This window comes from Fringilla coelebs (genome assembly GCF_963513975.1).
Source record: "Fringilla coelebs genome assembly, chromosome: 8".
In the NCBI taxonomy this organism is placed as follows: domain Eukaryota; kingdom Metazoa; phylum Chordata; class Aves; order Passeriformes; family Fringillidae; genus Fringilla; species Fringilla coelebs.
Window position 1 is genome coordinate 17,354,522 of NC_140066.1, and position 16,297 is coordinate 17,370,818.

The window sequence follows — 16,297 nt, forward strand, 5'->3', positions numbered from 1 at the left end:
CCAGGGCAGAGAGAAACAGGACTCCAACACAGAAGACCCTCCCTGCAAGATGAACTATTGCACCTCCAGCTCACCAAAGGCAGGAAGTGCCGTGTTAGGAGCTGAAGTACCCAGGAATCAGGATGGTGAAACCAAACTGGAGCTTTTTCTCCCCACCTGGCAAATGGAAAAGAGCCTCACAGGAGGTTTGAGCTGGAAGAAAAGGATCACTAAGCCAGAGGACACATCCAGAGAATAACTTATTCAGTGCCCAGCTCTCCCTCCTGTTTACGCCCACCTCCCCCTGTTGACATAAGCTGGATGACATTACCCCCAGAGGTCACTTTGAACCTCAGAGATTCTGCTGTTCACCTCAAATTAAAGTTTGTACAAGCTTGCACCCATATAACCACCAGAACAAATTACAGGCTATTTAATTCCTTTGGTTCCAGTTTGTCTGAGGAGTCTCAGAAGGACATGCTTGTTTTGTTTAGAAGGCATCCACTGTTCCTCCTGCTGCCTGCCTGTCCCACAGCCTCACTCAGACCTGCACACTGGCCTGGGTGTCCTTAACTGCATCCTCTGAGCAGCAGATCCATCCAAAGCTCATGTGAGGCTCATGACATTATCCCATCTATTACAGAGCAGTTCTGGGCAGGAACCTTTGTACTATTCCCTTTGAAAAGCTCCAGTGAGCTGCTACAACACTCAGCAAAATCCACCCCACAGAGCCGGCACTGCCACCTTCCCTGGCAATTCAGCCTGACAGCACAGTGCTGCCTCAGCTGCCCCTTGATCAGCCACTCAGGCAGCTCCTGGTTTCTTTCTGCCTTCCAAAGAGGCAGGAAAGCAGCCCCATTAGGAAAAGAAAATCCTGGATGGGTTGAGTTACGAGCAGCAGTGGAGTTATGGCCCATCATCTGAGCCCATGTGCTGGCACCAGTAGCGCAGCGGCTGCAGAGCTGCAGGAGGTTACTGCCCTGTGCTGTCCCTCCTGCCTTGCTGCAGGAGATTATTACATCTTCCACTAATGCAACAGAGAGGAGCATGTGCCAGGAGCATGTTTCCACTCCCAGTCTAGCAGAACAACCATCGACAGCCTGCACTCAACCTCAGGGCATGAGCCACAGGCGTGAGGAACTGCCAAGCTTTTACATTGAAACCTGCCAGATTTAAATCCATAACAGCTTCTGGGCCACAGCCATTAGCCCACAGGAAATTAGAAAAAATAAGAGAAGAAAATAAAAAGAAATAAGTAAAGCACTCAAGTTTTAGCAGCTTTGGAAATCATGCAAGAGGAGCAGCAGCTTGTCTTCATCACGGGCTAAGAGCCTGCACAATCTGCAGCCGCAGGACTGGGCACAGGAGCCTGTGCCTACAGCAGTGATGGAAGCATCACCACAAGTCTCAGAGTGCTCATAGTCTCTGTTTCCCCTTGCAAGACATACCAGACACCTGAGCATTTCACAGCAGGTCTGCAGCCACTGCCCTCTCCAGTCATGCTTCTTGACAGATCCCGACACTGTCCCACGAGTGGAGGAGCCCAGGCCTAAGGAAGTTAAGAAGACTTGTCACTGCTATAGTTCATCAGGAACAGTGTGATACACTTCCCATACAGGCACTAGACCACAGCCCAGACAGGCCCTCTTGGAGACACAACTCTGTTAAAGGTGCCTTCACCTTGTGTCACTAATAGAAATAGATCACTTATTAAGCTCAGCTAACCCTTTGAGATGGTGTCTGCAGCAGAGAACCTGCCTAGCTCCACCAGGTGCTGATGGTATAGGACAGGAATAGGAAGAAGGCTGTGAATGCAAGGCAGGGTCTAACACAGATCCTTGTGGTACAAGCCTTGTTTGGTTTAACTTGGGGCTAACTTTAAAATTTGGAACTATCCAGTGCACTGAGAGAGGTACACAGCATGTAAGGAGTGTCCTGCTCTCTAAGTGCTCTGCACTTTAGGTGGACACAAACACATGAAGAGAAACTGGATCAGAGAGCCTGGTAATACAGCCAGCCAGGACACACTGAAAGAACCAGAGTCTCTTTCTTCTACAGAGCACAAGAGTGAAACTTGAGAAAGCCAGTAATGGTGCTCACCAGAGCAGGAGGCTGAGCAAAGCAGAAGGCACTGTACTGCCCTCCACACATGCACACGCTGGTGAGGAAGGCAAACTCAAACTGCAGTCCTGGAGCCTCAGGTCAGGAAGGCAGAGCAGTGCTGGGCTAGGCTGCCTGGCAGCCCCCAGCACAGGCAGCTGCCTGCCAGCACCGCCAGAAACACCAGCCTGCTCCTGGGAGGGAAAGGAATCACCTGGGTGACCTCCACAGACCTTGTTCACTCCTCCCTTTCTGCTGGAAAGAAGACATTGGAAAAGCATAAAAAGCAAACACTGAGAAGTCAGAAAATAAAAATTTCTGTGATTGATCCTGCCTGAATTGAATTAACAGGAATAACACCCACAAAGTTTTTCTGACCACCGCAAGAAGAGGTGCTGATGTAAATGAAGGGAGGCTGTCCTTGGCAGTCCAGGGTCTTTTCTGTGTGCATGCAGAAGTGAGAGGGAGAGAACTTGAAATTAAGGGACTGCAGGAGGAAAAACTAAAAGGTCCTGCAATGAAGGCAGGCAAATTGAAGGCTGTGAAAATATTTTTCCCCCTTTTCTGTCACAGGTTCCCTGCTAGATGTAGAGAAGTCAAATAAAGTAAATGTTCTCTGTATGGTCCTTAAAGGAGCATTCCTCATCCTCCATGTACTTGATCTGACATCAGCACCCAGCAGTCACAAGGGCAAGTGAGGCAGCAGAGATGATGGTATAATTTTGAGGAGAAAGCAAGGATAATACATTTTCAGATGGGAAGGCTGAAGCACTGTACCTGTAGCTCTCCAAGTCTAAACCATAGCTGTGTCACTAACAACTAGTTTCACTCGCAAGAGAGATCAATTCATTACCATTTAGAAGCAGACACAAATACAGTAAAGCATATTTGGGCTGGATCCCATATTCATTACAAAGAATTAACCTGCACACACACCAGACTATATATCAAATGACAGATGACTTGCTGATCAAGGGAATGTTTTGTGCAAAAAATACTCTCTGGAGAGGACTGAGCTGAATTTTGGAAGGAAACCCACCACACTCAGCCTACATACAAAGCCAGCTAAACTTGCTGCACCAGGCAGAGAAGCTCTGGACGACATTACATTGACAGAGCTCGTCTATGTGAGCAGATACGGCTGCAAGCAGCACAACAGGAGGCAGGAGACAGCTGATAACAGGAGAAGCTATCACCGAGGGACACTGAGTAACAGCCAGGAGCACATTCAGGGGGCAAAGCCCCGACTCAAGGGGCCAAGAACACCGCCCACGAAGAAACACGTTTCTTTTTTCAACTCCTACAGTATTAAGAAAACAGGACTTCACACAAAATTATCTGTAAATGTAACACAACTAACAAGGTATCAGTTGCCAATTTCTCAGCAGAAAAGCAATTCACAAGACTACAACATTCTCCAATAGCTAGAACCAAAACGAATTACACTCATATCAAGAGTATCTCCTAGTTTTCCAAAGAGAAAATCTGGGTCCATATTCTCTATAAATTAAGGCAATGCAACGTTAGGGACGACAGCAGCTCTTTTAGAACTCAAACAGATTAAAAGCAACGAGCTCAGAACCAGCAGAGTGCAGTCTGGCAAAGGAACGAACAACTCCAAGAAAGGGACGGAGGGAGCAGCTGGAGGCTGCCTGGAGAGGATGTGCTAAGCTGCACCCAGACAGCTCCGGAGCACCTGGCTGCCCCGGCAGGCCGGGCTGTGTGCGAGGCGGGCGCGCCGGCTCCCCGCCGCCCCCGGGAGCCCCGGGGCACGCACCGCAACGTCGGGCCGGACAGAGCTCGGGGCAAGTTCGAACAGCTGCCAAAAGGCTATGAAAATGCACAGAAAGAGCCAAAATGGTTGAGGGCGCGGGGGGAGAACCCCCAACCCCAAAATGCAAAGCACGGGCGGGCATTTCCCTGGCTTTGCAGAGGGGAATCTCGCGCGGGAGGGAGCGGCACAGGTGGGGCGAGTTACAGAAAAGGCTCGGCAAAGCCTCGCACCCCGGGCTACAGCCCCCGGGCAACGCGGGCAGCGGGGCGCAGGCTGGAGGCAAGCAGAGCCCTCCCGCAGCGGCGGGCCGGGGACAGCGGGGCAGCCCGCGGGGTTCGGGAAGGCAGCGGGATGCCGGGGACGCTCCCGGCCGGGCCGGGGGGCTCCCGCCGCCGCCGCCAGGTGAGCCTGGACACGGTTCGGCCGGGCGGAGCCGGGGTACCGCGGAGCGCCTCGCAGGGACACCTGTCCGCCGCCGCCGCGCTTCCAAACTTCTCCCGGAGTTGCAGCCGGCCCGCTTCCCTACCGGCTTTGCAAGGGTCGCGGTACTCCATCAGCTCCTCCGCCGTCTCCGGTTCCCCCAGCGTTAAGGAGGCTCCGGGCGCGCCCGTCCCCGCGGCAGGCAGCAGGAGCAGGGAGAGCAGCAGGCGGCGGAGCGGGGCGGCCCCGCGGCCCATGGCGGCGGCGCGGGCGGAGCGGGCGGCGCGGCTGCCCGGGGTGCGGGCACTGCGCGGAGACAGCGGCCCCGCGGCCGCGGGGGGCGCCGCCGCTGCCACTCACGGCGCCGGCAGCCAATCACAGCCGCGCCCGCGCCTCGGCCCCGCCCCGCCCCGCCCGCGGGGCCGCCGCTGCCTCCCGCCGCGCTCGGGAGCCGGAGCCCGACGGCGGTGATAACACACATCAAACACTGGAAATTATTAGTATTGCCATTAGCTACTACTAGCGTTATTTAGTATTATTTCCCTTCAGTTGGTACTTCAGGGGCAGCCAAAGATAATTAGCCCGTCCGCCGCCGGGAGAATCAACGTTTCAAATCCTTAAAACCCCCTGTGTAAGTGGAGTTGTTAGACCGTGGATGGAGAACGGTGGGGAAAAAAAATCACTCCAAACTAAAGAATGGGAGAAATTAGGAAATATTGGACTAAACATCAAGACGTGCATTTATACCTCTCACCTGCTTTTCACAGCTGTTTTCAGAGGCAACTAGGCTTTGGGCTGGAAATTTGGGCTTTGGGATGTCCGATCCATATACAGCAAAGCCTGGGAAATCAGGAAGATGGATCACATGCAAGATGCTTAATTGTATAAAAATCTACACCTTGGTATCTGATCTGGTGGCTTTCTGAGCCTGTGCAATATCTTGGACAGCTCTAACAGCAGAGTATGGAGTAACACACTGGAAAGCATCATACTTTTAGGGCTGCTGGCTTGAGATGGAGGTAGATCACACAGGCACGATGACTCTGCTGTTCGCATAGTGACAGGGAAAGGGCAGATGCCCAAAGCCCAGCCATCTCACTGGGTGCTGAATCGTCTCACAAATAATCTCACAAAGGCCAGCCAGGTGCTTCCATATGAATTCAACACTGCCTAGCAAAGCCTCTGGTCTGACAAGATGCTAGGCTGAAGCTGGAGCAATATTTCCAGGTGGTCATCTGTGCTCGTGCTGCTCAGCAGACGCAGCATTAGGCAGAGAGGGTTCAGCTGCCATCCCAGTGAGCAGGGGAGAGCTGACAAGGGTACAAGCTCAGTGGGGTGAATGTGTATACACTGTCTCCTGGTGCCAAAACTGCTCCTTCAGCTGTGCACTTCCCAGCTCCCACAGCAGGACTGTCAAGCAGCTGTATTTCCCAATACAGCACGGGCTCCAAGCCCTCCCTTCACTCAGACAGATAAGCATTTGCCATCCATAAATTTGTCCCTTCTCTCTTGCAGCCTACAGCAACGAATGATAACTCAGCACAAAAGGGCACAACATGATTCAGGCATCTCCTCAGCAGCAACGCAGTCTACTGCAAACTGTCCCTGACTCTTGTCCCCTGCCACTCATTTAATATTTAAAATTGTCTTCAAACCTTCAGAGAAGCTAAAAAGGCTGCATCAAACTCTGACATGAAGATTATGGTGAACAGCTCTGCTACTCAAACATACTGGAGTTTCTTACAGCTGGTGTTCAATGAACCAAGGATGATGTAGGTTTCAGACAACCTTTCTAGCAGTGAAACAGGGAAGTCCTAGAGCAGAGTGCCATGAAGAACCGGGGAGTTTCAATCACTGTAGGTTTTTGAAGAGTGCAGACAGCCAGCCATCAAGACTAAACTTAGTAAGGTAACTTTATCCATTTCCTGAGTTTTTTACTGCCCATTTACACACTATCTACTTTTACTTTTTCTTTATTAAGTTGCTACTGTCTCCGATTTTGTCACATGGAAGAGCAGTCTAATGGTTATTTTTAAAATAAAGGTTGATCACCTCTCTGTGTTTCAGAACTCCCAGCTTATATGGGAGGAACACTAGCTGCTCTTTTCTCTCTGCACAAAGCCTGGCAATATAACTTGCTGAGAGTATGGTAAGCTGGAAAACAGAGGCTTGAATCTTCGTAAGGGTGGTCAACAGCTTCCCTGATCAGCATCATGGATCCTTGTCATCCCTGTGGAAAGCTGGGCTGTCACCCACTAAGAACAGTTTTTTGACCACTGTTTGTTAACCTCTCCCAGCATGACAGTTTACACTGGGGAGCCCGGCCCCTTCTGCACACACAACCTCCATTATAGATGTGGATGGATGTAGAAGAGGACATCCTACAGCTTTGAAGGAGGAACAGAGCAAATTAAAATATGGATCCTTAATTGTGCAATTAGAGTGAGTCTGTGAGGGAGTTCAGAGGAGTCTATCACTATTATCCACACACAAAAAATAACGTTGCCCTACTGCAAGGAACTCTGGAAGTCTCTGACATGAGAAGTGCTCAAACCTTCCAGAAACAGTTCTCAGTAACAATCATGGCACTTTGCAACTGGCAGCCAAAGCAATGTACCCAGAGCAATGACTGCTACAAGGTGTTTAGGAGATCAGCTCATGTCATCTTGATTGGCAGTGCAACTAAGGAACACAGAGAGCCCTGTGAAAGGATCTTTTTCATCTGAGCTGTTAAAAAGTCAGTGAAGTCTCACACCAGCAGAGCAACTCGTGACACCAGTAGTTAATTATCTGGAAAGAAAACAATCCATATCCATTGCTATCAAAGGCAGTCTTTTCCTTTGCAGAACCCTCTCCTGCTCAACACACAGAGACAAAATCCACTGTCCTTTCAAGCCTCGCTGAGCAAGAATGCTCACAGCTCTTTCTGAATAGCATCCACAAGCAAAGCTATGTGTGAGCTACTTAGTGCTAATGGAACATCCCTGCACACAATATGTCCTGAGGCCAAAACACACACAAAGTTTGCTAGGCCTTCCACAAGACCTGCTTTTTTCCTCTTGCCAGCACTTGGGGTGCACCAATTCTTCTAACAAAGTGTCTGAGGCACCGCCCCCTTGGAGCCTGTCCCACTGCTGATTCCACAGCTGCTGCCAAGTCTACAAAAAACCAAACACACCGAGGTGTTTGCATCACCAATACAAGGGCAGGTAAGAGTCCTGGAGAGATGGAGCAGGACTCTGGACCCAGAGCATTCTCTTTCTTCTTCCCTATGCATTTCTAGTGCCCCTCACTTCTCCTTTAACTTCTTTCATTGCAGGAAAGAACTGCTGCAGGTGTAGCCCAGTGAGCTGCACTCCTGCCTACAGGCACCACGGGGCCCTCTGCAGAACCACCTCCCTCCCTTTGCTTCACCCCCTTCTAGCAGAGGCTGATTTATGCCTAGTACCATTACAGGCTTCCTACCCTGACAGAACCTCTTCACTTCCCCATCTCCCTTTTCCTCTGACTGGTTTATATCTAGCAGTCTATTGCTCTCAACTCCCTTATCACTCATAGAGTTGACCACTTTTGGGATGTCCTTTCCCTGAGCAGTCACAGACAAATCCAGGTGATAAAGTAAGGGTCAGCCCCTGCTCTCTCTTCTTTCCATCACCCCCCCCCCCCCTTTAGTTTCTTGTGCAGTGGATTGGGGGTGGGTAATTTTTTATCAAGTTTATTGTCTTACCACCTAGGAAATACCTGCATAAGGTTAAATTATTTGCTACCTAAAAGGAATCTTTCAAGATGCTGACACATACATGCTTAAATGTCCCAGGGGTTCTGAAATCCACTGTACAGAGATCACTGCAGTCACAGGCACATTCACCTGTGCATTAACAACTCAATGTATAATTAACAACAGCCTTGTCATAACTGCAGTGACCCTTAGAGAAACTAGAAGTAAGCCATGGTTGGAAAATTCCTTTTTGTTCACCGACGTAGCAGCAGGAAGGATTTGATGTCACCCCACATAAAAAACCACCAAACATTTTTCCTGTAATTAATGCAATCCTCAAACTATGTGAGAAAAACCAAGATACTTATGGGGTAATTTTGAGTTGTATGGGGACAAGCAGTGGGAGGCAGGGAGAAAAATCTGTCTTATCTGGAAGCATAAATTTTGGCTTGACCGCTGTCTCCCAAACTGAGGCATGTCAAACTGATGTTTCATTACTTCACTTAAAATCCATTTTCAGGGTTCACACAGGAGTCAGTTATGCTTGGAAAGCATTGAGCAAAGCTGGTGGTTTTGGTGATCTCTGCTGCAAGGTTAAGAAGAAGGGCATGGGAATATCTTTGGAAAAGCATCTGCTGTTAAAAATTTGAAGAGCTGAATCCATTGGTTTTTCCAAAGTACTTTTGCCATAGGAAAAGTTCTTTTTAAATTTTTTTTTCTCTTAGTGCAGATGAATAAATCTGGGAAAGTATAAACATAACTCCAATCCTCTGTTACAAGATGAAGATAGGATAGTTGCGTTTCCCTGCTCACAGGCAGGCATCCTTTACAGAGGCTGGACCATATGCTACCTGAGTTAAGGCTGTTTGACAAGTGGGTAGAATTTAATGAATCTCTCAGAAAAGATGTTGCTCCATCAAAAATTGCCTTAGAGAATTTTCCCAGTTACAGCTCCTGCACAGGATTTCTGTGCAGAGAATAACTATAGTAACATCTTCATCCAAACCATAGACAGAGAACATGCAGGTATTCATCTTCTTAGGTAAGTGACACCTTAAAATAGGTTCATCTTACAAGTCACTATTTAGATCACTAAAAGCAGGAACAGTAATTTCCTTTTTCATTATTTATTTTGCTATACACATAATTAAAAATTATGGTAATTTCAGCTTCAGACAAAGGTGGGTGTTTGATCACTTTCTAGTAGTGAGATAAACAGAAAAAAAATTCTTAACAAAAATCACCTTTTATCTTGCCAATTAAAATGACTCAAAATGATTCTGCAGAATCCAAATGCAGAACTTAAGTAACCTAACAGTATTTCTTCAATATTTTATTATACAATAAAATGTGGAAGAAATGTCTCCAGTTCTTGCAGGTAAATGGATGCCTGACTCTCTAAAACTGTCACAGCTTTTAAAAGCGAACAGTAGGTAATGTTCACTATTCACCTGCTAATGCCTGGTCAAGCATTAAGAAAATAAGGTGAATATTTCCACCCCATTCTTGTAGTTACTCATGTGTAGCAGACCAAGAGAAGCCTCACACTAAGTTAATTACATAACACACTTTTCTCAGCCCAATAAAGTGATAAGACAAATTATTTGGAATGAAAAAACAGCATAAAATGAAATCCAAAGGAGAATTACATGTCTAGCAGCACAGAAAACCATTGTGCCTTGCTTAGTGCTCTAAGTGTGAACTTCCTGATACAAACCTTTGGAAAATGCGAATGAGCAGCCACAAAAGCTTCCTTGAATTCAGCCTCATATGATGTTCTCAGCCCTGTTTGGAAGCTGCTCAGAAAAAGTTACTAGAGCTCTCAAAACATTTCAGAAACCAAATATAAGCTTGTGACACACAGGGTTCAGAAAAAAAAATAATTCACTGTGTGATGTCTAACTGTAGCACGTTTTGCTAGGTCGGGCAGCTTGCTACACAGAACTGCTGGAGACTGGCCTTTCTCACCCAGATGCAGCATTTCCAGTTCATAGGACTTAGGTCTAAGCTTTTGTGAACTGGAATCCATCTAGGTAACCAATGCATCATATGGGTAAGCACACCTCACAGTATTAGGAGAACCCTAAAATAACAGTTCTGTAAAATTAGGTATTTTGTTAATTGTACATAAACTCCCAATCCTACAAATACACGTGTTTTCTGGAATGCTGTAGTCATCCAATGCCAGCTGAAGGATAAGCACAAGCTTGTGAAGGAATGCTTTGGAATGCTCCAAACCCATGGTCCTGAAGGAGATCTATTTAGAACATAAGGAAAGTTCAAATGGGTTTGGTTTTCATAACAAAACAAGCCTCAGCACAGTAGGACCTCCAGAGACATTTGACAAATCATTCTGTATTGTATTATTAAGAGCTGGTGAGAAAATCAATACATCAATAAGGCAAAAATGCTGGTACCAGGCAGTATCACCCCCTTGTTCATGGCAGATGAGTCCTTGTTTTTTTGCAAAAGCACTGCACTGCTGGCAAATACACTGATGAAAATAAAAATGCTGTAACTGGTACAGGGCTGGGGGCAATGACACTGTTAACAGTGCACCTGTTTCAAGGTCTGCCTTTCAAATAGGTTAGTCCACCAGATAAAAAAGCCATTTATCCTTTTCCCAAATGAATTCCTGCCCTTTAAAGTGATTCTCTCCAAGAACTACACAAAGCCTTCCAGATTCATGGGTCCTCCCATGTCTTTACAGTTTCTCCACACAAACCAAACTCCCAGAATAGGAAGAAAAATTTCAGAATCACTGAATGAAAATACTGAAAGTAAGGAAGAACCCCTTTCCTGAACTGAAAACGCACTCCTGGATAAAAGCACACTACTTGCAGAATGCACATGCAGATGTTTCCTCTGCAAGTTTTGAGAATTTTCTCACTGATGCCATTCAGCAGAATGAAAAAGCTCTCTTGAAAGGCTTTGGAAAACAAATAGCACCAAAACTTTTTTTTTTTTTTAAGAGATATGATGCTCCTGAAGGACACAAGCCATAAACACACTGCTCCAACACTTTCAAGTGTGGCTTTATTCCAACAGAAGTCCAACAACAGGAGGGGCTTTTGTGACATCAGGGATAACCCTGGTATGAAACACTGACTTTAGATGGCAGCCGTGCTAACAGCTATTGCACGGCTTCTCTGCCATAGTGCATTAACCTGGAAAAGATCCAAGGGATCCAAAACTGGAATTCTTCATCAATCTACAGTTCCAACAGACTTGAAATGAACCATAAGCTGCAAAGTCAAGAATTCTTTCAAGAAAACAGGAGCCCTAAACTCCAGCTCCAACTATTCAGTTTACTTGTCCACAGACTGGAGAAGAGACTTCTCTTTCTTGAGCTGATGCTTTCTGAACACATTGCAGTGGAGAAATTCCTGAAGCACTCATAATTACAGAATTCTGCTGTCTTCAGTGAAACTGTGTATATATACTCCCTTGGGCAAACTTGGCTGGATACTGGTGATGAAGTTAGAGCAAAATGTAACTTTCTCATTTGTGTTAGCTCTGCAGTAATGATAGTGATAAGAACGTGCTATCACTTCTACTGTTTCAGTACCAGAAGTGTAAAAGTGTGGGTTTGTTTTTGAACCTGAAACTTGTTAAAGAAATACACCTAGGACTATCCTACAAAAAACAATTTTTGTGCCCTTTATGCACTTTGGAATGTAATTCTGGAGAGGAATTAATAGACACTGTGCCTTCAAAACATTCAGACATCAAAAAGAGCACAATGTAATGATTATTTACAGTCTCCATTCCCTCCAATCCAGCATTCATATATTTTCATATATGAATTACAAGAGGGACTTCCTATGTTGCACTCTGCCTCAACTGAAAATATTTACAAATTACATTTACTGAAAACATTTGGTCAAGACTGGCTATTGCTTATGCAACTATTTACCCAAATCCCTGGCCCCTGTACCAAGAAGTGGGAAGAAAAGGACTGAGCAGCCAACTCAGTTAGCAAAAAACCTGAATTCAAGAACCAGAAACTCTTAAGAAACAACCATGGTAAGAGGAGTATTGTCTGTAAGATCTTTATTTCTTCCATAAAAGAGGAAGGACTACATCATCTAAGCAGAGAGCTTCCAATTTCTATTAAGCAAGATGGTTCAAGCTATACCCACATTTTTGGGGAGGAGGGCAAGGAGGGGGAAGGGGAGAAAACAGCCTTGCCCCAAACAGCAACCATAAAGACAAGCTGTTAAAAACTGGTCACATTTTGCACTCCTTCAGAAACCAAAAGGGAGAAAACAAAGCAAACTCCCAACTTACGTGCAAGGGTGGCTGCATAAAAATGTCAATTATTTAAACACAGTACTGCTCCGGAGGAACCTGCTTGCAGAAACAAAAGCAATGCCTGTGCAGTAAGTATCTTTCCAATGTCACTTTAGAAGATATACAATCCTGTCTGGATATGCAAAAGCCAGTAACACCAGAGGATAGAAAAAGCAAGTAGGCAACCCACCATCCTGTGGCATTAAAAAGTGATTAAATGAAATTCACAAACGGTTTAGTGAGTTTTCTGATAGACTAATCACACAGCAGGGCTCTAAACAGAGAACCAGACCCATTATAATAGCATTCCCTTTAAAAAAACTTTTATCTTGGCAGAGTACTTACTGTATTTATTATGAGGAGAAAATGGCTTCTCACTTCAGATTTAGAAGGAAAAGACAGCTTTCCACACCAAGTACTAGTACAAAATCCATTTTTTGCTCTAAGTCTCCATGTTTTGGAACAAAGATGAACTAACTGTTGACCCAGTTTATAAGCTCATCTTAAAACTGGCCTGTACTTCAAAACAAAACGAACAAAAAATTGTTTTGTTGTGCAGCAGAGTGTTCACCTACAGACACAAATGATACACTTGAAGCCAAACTTAATTATTTTCTGACAGATTGGTTGAAATTGGCCAGGGAAATCAGAGCTAAAAGCTAAAATACTTTTCAGAAGCCATATGCAGCAAGGATGCACTGCTTCCCCCTATCATCTACCTGTACAGTTCACCCAAGCTAAATACGGATGTTTCTCATTGTGGCTACTGCATTATCCGTACTTTTTATATAGAAACGCTACAGTGCTAATCAATACAAATATTTGGCTCATTTTTTAAATTCAGGAATTTTCCTTTTACATGGCAGGTGCTTTATTTCAGACAGCCACACTGATGAAAACATTCCTACATGGCAGATGTCTAAAAAAAACCCCATGAAAAAATCAAGCCCGGTGGCTCGCAAATCTGTCACAAACACATTCAGGATATTTCTAACTAAATACAGTGCATAATTAACAGTCATCTTAGAAAGACTTAACCTTTATTTGCCCATTTATTTCAGTCCACACTTACCCCCACTTTTCCCAGTACACTGGCTGGATCACAAAACACTTTGCCACAGCCAAGAAGAATCTTTTTGGGTTGGTCATTCACTTTGGAGTTGTATTGTACAATACAGTTGTAAGCAAATTCTGAATTCAAAGCGGGGGGGGGGTTGATAGATGAAAACCACACTAATATTGTATACAGAAACTGGTGCTCAGCAGTATTGCCTTTTCAAATATTCTCAATTGCAAACTCATCTATTTTCACAATCAAAACATTTTGTCTGAAAAGTTTATTTTAGTTTTCTGAACACTCTAAAGCAACTGTGCTTTTGATGTTACAAAAGTGTTCAGATAGGATTAACAAAAATTAAAATGTTCTAAATTACAAATTTAATTCCTGTAAGAGCTTGAGAAATAGAACAGAAAAGCATGACATACACACATTGTGAAGAAACCCCAACTTTTCATGCAATGGCAGGCAAGATGTAAAAAGCCACCCGAATTCACACATTTTTACACCGAATCATCAGAAAAAGTACTCTGTAGTAAATCTGTACATCCAAATACATTTGGGATCTACACCTAAGTTACATTATTTAATGTTATATACACTTATTACCCCTTGTATGATGTCTAAAGGAAAATCTTCATTCAACCCAAACCCAAAAAAAAAAAAAATGCAAGACTAACTTGGAAAAAAGGAGAATCACTTTAGACATTCAGTTAAAACGTTGGTTTTGTTTTAATCTAGACCTCAGAGTGTTTATTAAAAAACAAACAATCCTCTTCATTTAACATTTTGCTTTCTAACTGTACAGTAAATTGCATTGCAGAGAACACATCCCGTCTTCAGACTATATTTTCTTTGGATGGATTTAAGATGTAACTGGGTATTACTTTAAAGATAAATAAAGGGAAGTTGGTCCAACTAGAGCAATAGCTGATATATTACATGCATATGGGAGTTCTATATATGTTTAAATTATTTTTTAAACAAATGAGTGTAGGGTAGTTGATATTGCAAATAAACCAAAAAGCACCTGGAGTTGAAAATACAAAACATACCTCCTATCCTGGCAATGGCAGTAAAAATCAGAACAGTAATCTTTCTGGAACAGCATTTTTACATAATTTAGAAATGTTGAGTACCAGGAAGACTACTAATCAAGTAGTTTTAGCAGCCAAGTTTCCCTCTTTTTACTGAATGGAACAAATTCTTTAAACAAACTGTTTGTCCTCTTCACTGAAGAGAGCTAGTCTATTCATCTTTAATGAGCTAGGTTTTTTGTTTTTTGATGTTGGTTTTTTGGGGGGGAAAGATTAGCCACATACTGTAGTAATGCCTACTGCATATAATCCAAGCATTTGCTGTGAACAGTTGGAGAAAGCAGTCAGTAAGAACCTAGGATCAATGAAATAGATGTTACTTTAAGCCATCCATGAAATGGAGACCCACATAGTGCCCAGTGTTAAAACCCAAATCTCTTCTCGCGCTTTTTGCTGTGCAAATTCATCCCCAGGAAAACAGGAGCTGATCCATAGTTCAATTTTCTCATTTCCTTAGTCAATTTTCACATTAGTGTAGATTTTACGAACAAAGGCACTTGTTCCCATGTAACCAATAGCTCCTACAAAAGAAACCAAAAACATTGAATATGTTAGGAGCTGATCATCAGAACGAGCCAGCGGTATAAACCACGCACACTTCAACAGAGAAAGTCACACAAAGCACATACTCTGCACACAGAAACTTCTCCACCTGCAATACTTGTTCTTAAACTCCAATTATCCATGTTCTCCCCGAAAGGCTGACAGGAACTTCCCGTCTAGCAATCCAAATCCATTAAGCCATCTTACCAAGAGGCCATGCTCACTTGGCCTTGATAAATATAGCAGCCCCCCTACTGCTGCCAATAACCAAGTCCATTTTTTCTGAGCAGAGGGTAAAAAACATACAATCACCCACTCTGCAGGGAAGGTGGATAGGAGGGCAGCTTTTTATTATAAGTTACATGCCTTCTGGATGAGTGTTTTATTGGCAGATGGCTTCTTCCCTCCCACAAAGCACAAATAATAATAGATCCCCATCCCAGGAGTCTTACACTCCAAGGAGGTCTGTAAAAAGACATTAACAAGTAGCAGTTAGTAGTTCAAGAAATTGCAACCTGTGGTTTTCAAATTAGTAAGAGTCATGAGCAAAGTATGCATTGTCACAGCAGTAATAAAAGAACAGGTCACTGAGTTTTTGATAGGGGCAACAATTTATGCTAAACCCAAAATACTGCAGTATTAAGGACATCCAGAAAAATTAAAGAAATGCACTGGACTAAGGCCTCTTCTCAGAAAGAGATTCAGCAACCCTCCTGGTCAAACACAGAACCTCAGGTTTGCCAGGCTCAGTAAATACTGTGGTCTTACAACATCAGCAGGGAATGTCTTCATCTCTTCCAAGCAAAATGAGAATAAGTCAATTTGGCTAATCATCATGTTTGAAGTGAAGTTGAAAATCAGGCAAGAATTACAGACGACTGCTGTCTGCCTGCCAACACAGTCGTATTTTACAGAATGGATAGAGAAGTCAGGGTCTGTAAATCACTACAGAGAACTCCTAACATCATTAAATGTTTGGATGCTTGGTAAAGAACACTCTTAAGAGAAAAGATATTTTTCCTTCCTTGAAGAAATGAAGAAAAGCCCAGAACAAAGCACTGTAGTGAACTAGGATGCACCAGAACTGCAGAAGACATGTTAAATATGCTAAAATTTTTAAGCCAAACTTTCCAGTAAAAATATAAAGTGGTTGTTTTGCCTTTACATATTAAATCTGTACAGACCTGCAGCTGGCATTGCTGACTATGGAATTATTCAGATTCTAAAGACTTCTTTAAATCCTGGAGACTGGTGGGATAATTTATGAAGCCAGTCATTAAGCCATCACAAAGTTTTGATTTTTAGACCCTCAAAAG

General features: G+C 44.2%; 2 protein-coding genes across 2 annotated transcripts in view; both read right to left on the minus strand.

The window, feature by feature from the left end:
• TLL2 (tolloid like 2) overlaps positions 1-4,530 on the minus strand; it is a gene marked incomplete at both ends in the record, with an annotated part of 82,455 nt that extends 77,925 nt beyond the window's left edge. The window contains one exon of the mRNA XM_084209907.1: positions 4,380-4,530. Within this exon, the coding sequence (XP_084066033.1) occupies positions 4,380-4,530 (151 nt within the window). The remainder of the gene's footprint in view (positions 1-4,379) is intronic.
• A 7,535-nt stretch (positions 4,531-12,065) lies between these two features.
• The window catches only part of TM9SF3 (transmembrane 9 superfamily member 3), a 45,314-nt gene continuing 41,082 nt past the window's right edge, over positions 12,066-16,297 (minus strand). The window contains exon 15 of the mRNA XM_084210123.1: positions 12,066-14,959. Within this exon, the coding sequence (XP_084066249.1) occupies positions 14,892-14,959 (68 nt within the window). The 3' untranslated portion in view covers positions 12,066-14,891. The remainder of the gene's footprint in view (positions 14,960-16,297) is intronic.